At 34.4% G+C, this 9379-nt stretch overlaps 1 protein-coding gene across 1 annotated transcript; it reads right to left on the bottom strand.

Moving 5' to 3' along the window:
- Positions 1-7844: 7844 nt before the first annotated feature.
- LOC111395238 lies at positions 7845-8798 on the bottom strand. Its single transcript, XM_023021226.1, has 2 exons — positions 8514-8798; positions 7845-8444 (listed from the first exon to the last, which is right to left on the bottom strand). The coding sequence occupies exons 1-2, from the start codon at positions 8796-8798 to the stop codon at positions 7845-7847; spliced, it is 885 nt and encodes a 294-aa protein (XP_022876994.1).
- Positions 8799-9379: the final 581 nt, after the last annotated feature.

The raw sequence follows: 9379 nt of genomic DNA, 5'->3' as shown, positions 1-9379 counted from the left end.
TTCTGCCTACATGGATAACGAAAATCTTACATGTCAATTAAATCCATCTAAATGTTAAATGAAATGCCAACTCATTTATTCCAAAAATACCTATACCATTTTGTGAAAAGGAAAACATGTCTTCAGTTTACAATTGGAGAAAATTTGGAAATTGAAATAGAATTCCCCCAAAATCTCTCCTCTAAGCCTAACCCTCAAGTCGATTGAATCGGCAACAAAAACATAAGGAATCCCAAATCTTCGATTTCCTTGTCTGTCAAGTTCTAGCAATGTATACTAGTGCAATCATGATTCCAGCAAAAAGTCTGCCCACCTTTAACATTGTAAAGGAAGGAAAAAAAAAGTGCCATTATAACAGGCCTATTTCAAATTCAATGGCTGCAAAAGCCATTGTCCATTTTCTACCAACGATATTTGATGTTTCACAACTTGCTAAGCTTCTCAGAAGTGAAATAATTCTCAAGATTCCAACAACGATTTCTTTTTTATCTTTAATATCTCTTGAATAAATAGAATAGCTTCACTCATTACACCCACATCTGTGAATTATACAGCAACAATTATAAACTGGTAGATAGGCAACTTGTTAAATTGCTCCCCAATTCACATTTTCTTTTTCTTTTGTAAACCTCAATGGACAAATTGGTAAAGGAGTGTTTAGAATAGGCATTTTTCGATTTCATAATATGGGGATCATGTAGGCATTTCGTTTAACATTTGGATGGATTTAACAATCACATAAGAGTTTCGTGATCCACGTAGAAAGACTGTAACGCCTCAATTTTTCATAAATCTTGAAATATTATCAAAAATTGTCTTTTCTTCGTATTAAGGATGGAACGATAAAAATAAATTTCTTTAAGAATAAAATAACTGAAATATCTATAAACTTAAACTAAACATGAAAATTGAATCCTTAAAAAAATAAATATGTTCAACTAACCAATTAAATAACATGACTTTAAACTTTAAACCAACTAATAAATTTAAAGAAAAAAATAATGTGTATTTTGTTTTCTCTTTCTTCGATCCACTTGGTACACCACATCATCGTCATGCCACAATCCAATTGACCAGCACTAACTTGTAAAATTATTGTGCAAGTAAGTAATTAAGAATACCTAGTAAGATACATGCAATTTTCATACACAATTATATAACAATAAATAAAAATGTCATACCACTCCTCTTATGAAATATATCGGTGACCAAGCGACATACTCATCTTAAGTCATCTTAAATTCCCGTATAATATATATCTCTTTATAAAAAAAATCTGAAGGTCTATTGGCAATTCATGCATATTTAATTGAATACATAAAAATATAAAGAAACAAACCACTTGTACAAAAATATTTTACCTTAATCGATTTGAAAAATTACGAAGGATTGTAAAACAATGCATGTGAAAAAACTTTTTTCTATGCTTCTTTCTCTCTCTGCCTTAACTCTCTCGTTTGATTCGTTTCTTTTTTATGTGAATATGGTTGAATTGACATGCCTATTTATACAAGACTATAACCTTTATTTCTATTGAATTTGTGTGTGGTTGGAAGTCTAAAGCTATATAAGAGTAAGGAAATTAGATATGAATTGACTCTTCATAGATTTTGGATGTGTCTAGTTATAGGTTAGAATGGCTTGCAAATACGATATATCTATTCCTAGCAAAACTTAGGTGAAATAGAGTCTTGGAAAAAAAAGTACTCCGTAAGCACAATTAAAGGGAAATCAGTAAGTGGTATTTGAAGTGAAATAAAATTTATAATTAATACTTACCACAATCAAAGTAGATTCATGGCCAACAACTAACAACTAAAAAGTAGAATTTCTATATGCCTACACGTGGCTACCAATCTTAACAATCAAATTAATTAAATACTAATAAGTGACAATTTCTTTAAACTTCAATATCTTGGGTCTAATCAATGTGAATTAACGTTTTTTGGAGGCAAAGACTTTTAATTAATTATGAGCTACAAAAAGAGTCCATCATCAATAAACTTATTTTTCCTCTATCAAAATCTAATTATTGGTCAAAATAATATTAAATTTAACTATTTCACTTTAGCCCTCAACTTTCAAAATTATTAAAAGGCATCTAGGTCAAAATCTCTATCTCCAAATAACTAAATTCTATAAACATTTGGGACATTACAATCTCCACTCTTTAATGGAATTTCATTATCAAAATTACCTGCATTCAGGTCTTCTATTGCCTATCCTTGGGCTAAAGCAAAAACTCGGCTCTTTCCCTTCTTTTCTTGCTCATCATTCTTCTTCGATGTAACGCCCCGAATTCTCGGAACTCGAAGTGTTAAAAACAATCATTTCTTTCTTTTGTTGAACCCCTTTGATGTTAGTCAAATTATTTTATAAATCAGAAAGTTTCTTCTTCTTTTTTGAAATATATAAAAATATAATGGTAGGTAGTTATTCATATAAACTTCGGAAATTATGGCAAAATTTGATTTTGGAAAATATTTGGAGGCAATTCAGCAATTACTAATTTAACAACAGCGGAAGAAAAATATATGTGGCCTAGCAAATGTTTATTAAAAATTATGAGAATTTTACAGAGACTAAACCTTTCATATATGTACCACATATAAAATTTGGTGTCTCGACAATAACGTTTGAAGTACAAAAATATTGCTCAAATATGCTGGATAGAAACTCGGATTCGACACGATGCAATTTACTAAAACAGGCATAACTTTTTTTTATATAATATTTTTGAGAAACTCCAAAGACCACTATTAGAAAACTCATTAAACTTTCATACCCCACTAATTTCACTGAAAAACATGCACTAAAGCCCAAGTTATGCCATTTTCAAATAGGAGGATAGAATCTGAAATTTTAACCCAACATAAATTAAAATTCATTCATAGTCAATCCAACACTTCTAAATTCTAGTTAGCACGCATTGTCTATAAAATTAGACAAAATGAACATTTAAAAGCATTTCTAAAAAGTGTCATCTAAGTATCTATAAAATATTTACATGAATGGAAATTTTTACTAGAAATTGAAAGCATTTCAAATCGCCGAACACTTGCCACTATGCCAACCACTATCATGCTTCGATCTTAGCCTGTAAAATTGTTTGTAGGGATGAATACTATAAATAATACTCAGTAGAAATCACTTAAATAAATGATAAAAATATATATTTTCAGAAATGCAAACTTTGTTCGATTGTGTCACCATCAATTTCAAGCAAAACGGTGATCAGTCAGTCTGCTTACTTGTAGGTTTTGATAACCTCATTTCATTTATCACAATCATCTCTTCATATCTCATGTAAACTACCAAACGGTGATTCTCATAAGTAACACCATAACAAGTTTAACGTAAACGAAAACATATAACTCTTACATCACTTACAAAAGCGCCGAAACACTTCTACCTTAATGCTTGGAGTTTGAATACCCTTTCGTATCCAAAGAAATAAAATGCAGCGTACTTTTAGCGTCCTCTTCAAAGAATTTTCAGATTCAAGGTACTTTAGTTTATGGGAAAATGGGCAAAATATGTTTATGTATATATATAATAGTTTGGGAGAAAAATGTGGCTAAAGGAATTGAAATTTGGTTTTCAAAACAAGTCTATGACTTTTAAATTCTAATGGGACGGGTTTTCTCTTAAATCTCCATTGAAGTGGTATTGGTAATGCATTTAAAAAAATGGAGTTATAAAGATATGTACGTGGGGGGTTTTAAAACATGGAGGTTACAATTGAAAGTGGAGAGGTTATAGACTTTTTAATTACCTAAATGGCAATTTATGGTATCAAAATGGCATGAGGCTAATTAACATTTTTCAAATAATAAAGGTGTGTTTGATTACATTTATTTTCCATGGAAAATATCAGTTTTTCATCCAAATTCCTACTTGGAGTGTTTGATTGCTATTTTTTTCCATGGAAAACATTTTCCAACTTTTGAAAATATGCCTAATTTTCCTTGTTTTTAAGAAAAATATTTTCCTTGGGTAGAGGTGGTTTTTATTTTCCACAAAAGATGGAAAATATTTTCTTTTCTAGGTGATATTTTCCATGTCAATCAAACACACTCTAAATGAAATGGATTGGCAGTTAACAAACATAAAAAAGGGCACTGGCCAGTTAACAAAAGTATGGTTAAACAATGGTAGTGAACTGTTAATTAGGTGCATAAATGTGTATATAAAAGTGTAGTTGACATTTCAAGAAAACTGTGGCAATTTACCAAATGGAAATCAAAGTGGTATTTGGAAAAATTAATGTTTGTCAGTAGCAATATGAAGGTGGGTAGGCAGTTGACTGAAATTGGGATTTAAAATAGTTAGTGATGGGGGTGGTCATGCACTTAGTGGGTGAGTGACATATTTAAGTAGGGTGCCTAAGGAAAAAAAATTTAGCTTGATAGGTTGAGAGAAAAAAAAAATTTTAACGTGGCTAAAAAAATGGGAGTCATTGGAAGGACAAAATCATGTTTAAGAGTTGTTTAGCATAAACAATAAGTGCATAAAAACTTAAATTTTTAAGGACTTAATATAGGTAGCAATTAATATAAAGTGTCGTGAAAATAATGTAACAAATAAAAATTTGCCGTCTAAAAGAGGGTTTAATCCCTTACAATTTTTTTTTTTTAAAAAGTACGCGAAACTTTACTATGTGACCAAAACTTTAATTTGAACTCTTAAGGAAGGGTTGTAGTGACGTAATAATATAGCCCAAATTATATTCGAGTTATACAGGGAAGTTTTATCTTGAAACGAAACAAAACATTTTTTTTCGGTCGCTACAACTCTCCCCCACTTAAAATAATTTCATCATTGAAATTTAACTTACTTGTTTTAAGGAGATCGGAGTACATGGCTAAAATGTCCTCTTCTCTTTCCTAAGTAACCTCATCCTCACCATGTTTACTCAATTGGACTTTGATTGGAAGAACTTTTCGATTTCTCAGAGCATGGTCCTTTCTCTCTAGAATCACTGTGGGAGCTTCCTCGTACGTCATATCAAATTGAACATTTACCACATGATTAGGATCCGAAATGTACTTTCTCAACATAGAAATGTGAAATACGTTGTGAACTGCTAATAGTTCGGGTGGCCATGCTAATCGATATGCCACATTCCCAATCTTTTCAAGAATCTCAAATGGACCGATAAATCTAGGACTCAACTTTCCTTTCTTTCCAAATTGTAGTTTTCTCTTCATCAACGCGACCTTGAGAAATACTTTCTCTCTAACTTCAAAAGTCAATTCTTTTCTCATTTTGTCAGCATAGCTCTTTTGACGATCTTGGGCAGTCTTGATTCTTGATCTAATTTTATATAGCCTCCACATTCTTCTCAACCAATTCTGGACCCAAAATTCTCCTTTCACCAACTTCATCAATATAATGGTGAACGACAATGTCTACCATACAAAGCTTCATATGGTGTCATGCCAATTGTAGCCTAAAAGCTATTATTTGTATGCGAATTCAACCAATGGCAAATGATCTTCCCATTTACCACCCAAATCTAGGACACAAGCTCTCAACATATCTTCAAGAACTTGTATAGTTCGTTCAGCTTGTCCGTCAGTTTGAGGATGGTATGCATTACTAAATGTTAACTTGGTACCTATAGATTTCTGAAGACTTATCATCCAAAACTTCAAAGTAAACCTCGGGTTTCTATCTGATGCGATAAATCCCAAAACACCATGAAGCCGCATAATCTTCCTGACATAAATTTGTGCGAGCTGTTCTAAGCTGTAGGTTGTCCGAACTAGTAAGAAATGAGCAGATTTTGTAAATTGATCCAAAATCACCCAGATCGTATCATGACCTCTCACTGATCTAGGAAAACCAATGATAAATCCATTGCAATCTTTTCCACTTCCATTCAGGTATGTCCATGGGGTTTAACGGTCTCGACGACCTCTGATGTTCAACCTTCACCTGTTGAAAAACCATGCGTTTGGACTCGAACAGAGCTATCTTCCCCTTTATATTTCTCCATCAAAATGTGTTACGCAAATTTTGATACATTTTAGTTTCGCCTGGGTGTACGGCATAAGAAGTTGAGTGAGCCTCAGTCATAATTTCATGTCTCAACACTTCATGCTTTGGCACGCACAATCGACTCTTAAACATCAAGGATTTGTCTTTGACTATTTCAAATCCTTTCCTCTTCTCAGTTCCCACATCAGCCATGACCTTTTCCAAAAAGGGATCATCTTTCTGAGCAGCTACTATTCTGTCCCTCAGTGTCGGTTTCAAAATAGAACTTACTAACTTTGCTGAAGTCCTTACTAGTGAAGTTAATACTTCAATTCTCAGGTTCTCAAAATCTCTTATTAAATGATCCAATACACAGTGCTGACAAGTGTCCCATGTTCTTTTTACTTAGTGCATCAGCAACTACATTAGCCTTACCCAAATGGTACGAGATAGTGCAGTCGTAATCTTTCACTAATTTTAACCACCGTCGCTGTCTCATATTCAACTCCTTCTGGGTAAAGAAGCATTTGAGACTCTTATGATCGATGTAGATCTCACACTTGCTCCCATATAGATAGTGGCGCCAAATCTTCATGACGTGCACTACCGCTGCTAGCTTAAGATCATGCGTGGGGTAATTCTGTTCATATTGCTTCAACTGTCTCGAAGCATAAGCTATCACTTTCCTATGTTGCATCAAAATACATCCTAAACCAAGCTTCGATACGTTACTATAAATCACAAAACCTTCTGAACAATCGGGAATAGTCAAAATCGACACAGATACGAGCCTATCTTTTAAATCTTGAAAACTCTATTCTCATTTCTCCGACCATACGAACTTAGCACCCTTTCGAGTCAACTATGTCATAGGACCGGCAATCTTGGAGAATCCTTCTATAACTCGCCGATAATGGTCGGCTAACCGTAGAAAACTTCGCATTTCTCCAACGTTTTTAGGTTTCAGCCAATTGGTTATGGCCTCAACTTTGGATTGATCCACTTCAATTCCTCGTGCTGAAACAGTATAGCTTAGAAATCCCATTCAGTCCAGCCAAAATTCACATATCTTGAATTTGGCATACAGCTTCTCCTCACGCAGGTTTCCAAAACTATCCTCAAATGTTCTTCGTTTTGTTGAGAATCTTTCGAGTATATCAGTATGTCATCAATAAATACGATGACAAACATGTCCAAATACTGATGAAACACTCCATTCATCAAGTCCATAAATATCGAAGGGGAATTCATCAAGCCAAAGGGCATCACCATAAACTTATAATGCCCATACTGAGTCCTAAATGCCGTCTTTGGTATATCAACCGATTTAATCTTCGGTTTATGGTAGCCCGACCTTAAATCGATTTTTGAGAATACGGATGCGCCCTTCAATTGATCAAATAGGTCTTCAATCCTAGAAAGATGATACTTATTTTTGATCATCAACTTATTCAATTCACGGTAATTGATGCACAACCTCATAGTTTGATCTTTCTTCCTTACAAAAAGTACTGGAGCTCTCCATGGAGATACGCTTGGTCTAATAAACCCTTTGTCTAGAAGTTCTTCTAGCGACTTCTTCAACTCTTGCAATTTCTTTGGTGTCATTCGATATGAAGCTCTGGACACAGGAGTAGCTTCAAGTACCAGATCTATCGTGAATTCTACTTGTCCATCGGGCGAAATACCAAGTAAATCATCTAGAAACATGTCGGCATACTGCCGTATTATTGGCACGTCATCCAATATTTTCTCTTGAGACGAGATGTTGATAAGACTGACAAGATACCTCTGGCAGTCAGACTTCCTCAACATTTTTTTTGCCTTCAAAGCTGAGATGAAGCAAGGAAGTGCCTTAACCTTCAATCTATAAAATCTGAATTCCTCTTCTCCTGTTCTTTGAAAGATAACCTCTTTCTCAAAACAACTATCGTGGCTCGATTTTCTCCTAACCAATCCATGCCTAAAATAATATCAAAGTCTTTCATCTCTATAACATACAAGTCAGCCTCTAAAGTCAGTCCATCAAAATTTATCTGTACCCCCATTGTTATCCTATTTGTATCAATAGTTCCCCCTAATGGCATACTAACCTCTAGTACATTATTATTCTTCTTACATGAAGCATTAATCTTAGCTAGACATGTATTAGATATGAACGAATGAGTTGCACTAGAATCAATAAGGACATAAACCGGAGTACCAGAGATGAATAAAATACTTGCTATTACGTCTGAATTTTGGGTAGCCTCGTCATGAGTCAAAGCAAACACCCTTGCTTTTCCTTTCTTCTCTTGTTCGAGTTTCTTAATCGATGGACATGAGGAAACCATATGGCCAGGTTGGCCACACTTATAGCAAGCATACTTTCCATACAGACATTCCTCTCTGTGAAGCTTGTTACACTTAGGACATTGGGATGAAGGATTACTTGACTGGCCCACAAGTGTCTGCTTCTTAAACTATTCAGAATTCTTATTCTTATCATGCCACTTTCTTTTTCCAAAGTCATTATGTTGTCCATGATTTACCAACTTCACTCTCGGATAGGTTACTATTTGATCTTTCTTCACAACTACCTCAAAAGTGGTGAGATCTTGTGAACACACAATCTGTCTGATCTCTGGGCGCAGGCCCCTCTCGTAATATTTTGCCTTCATGAGCTCAGTACTTACAAGATATGGGGCATGTCGGGACAATTTCTCAAACTTGCTCTCATAGTCAGAAATTTTCATATCCCCTTGTACCAGTCTTAAGAATTCTGCCTCCTTATAGTCTTGTAGAGCTTGTGGGAAAAAAAATTTTGTTAGCTCCATTTTGAATTGGTCCCAAGTTAAATTATGTTGTTCCTCCTTGGTGCGAGTACGTGATGTGGATTTCCACCAATGGCTTGCTCTTCCAACTAGCATAAACTCGGCACATAATACATTTTAATTTTCTAGCAAGAGATGTGCCGAAAGATCTTCTCAATAGTATGCAACCACTCTTCAGTTGCTAGAGGGTGTTTCCTGCCATCAAAGGTAGGGGGTTGATATCTACGAAACTGTTTTACAGTTGGAATAGACGATATATGTGGATATACTAGTGGCACCGGCTGTGCTGGTGGGATTGTTAGAGCTGGAGGTGTAGCCTGACCAGCCAAGGTATGTTTCAACTCATCAATCTCTCGCCTTAATTTCCTAATTGTCCTAGCTTGCGTCATATTCCTATACATCATCACAAATGTAATCTCATTCAGAGAAGTCGACAATACTTGCACAATATAGGGAAAAAATTTATAGTTCAAAAATCTTTAATTATATCTAAATAGAATCCTTCAAGAAGAATACAAAGTAATAACAGAGCATCTAGTGCTAATTAACAGGAAAACAAAAGAAATCCTACTAGACATCAATAA

This window comes from Olea europaea, chromosome 6 (assembly GCF_002742605.1).
Source record: "Olea europaea var. sylvestris chromosome 6, O_europaea_v1, whole genome shotgun sequence".
In the NCBI taxonomy this organism is placed as follows: Eukaryota; Viridiplantae; Streptophyta; class Magnoliopsida; order Lamiales; family Oleaceae; genus Olea; species Olea europaea.
This window is presented reverse-complemented; position numbering and strand designations above follow the sequence as displayed.

What these genes read in the sequence shown, in the direction of transcription:
- LOC111395238 (XM_023021226.1), bottom strand. Translation starts at nt 8,798, where the DNA reads ATGGAGCTAACAAAATTTTTTTTCCCACAAGCTCTACAAGACTATAAG. An exon ending in CCTATCCGAGAGTGAAGTTG is followed by an intron (nt 8,445 to 8,513) that starts GTAAATCATGGA and finishes AATTCTGAATAG; the next exon opens with TTTAAGAAGCAGACACTTGT.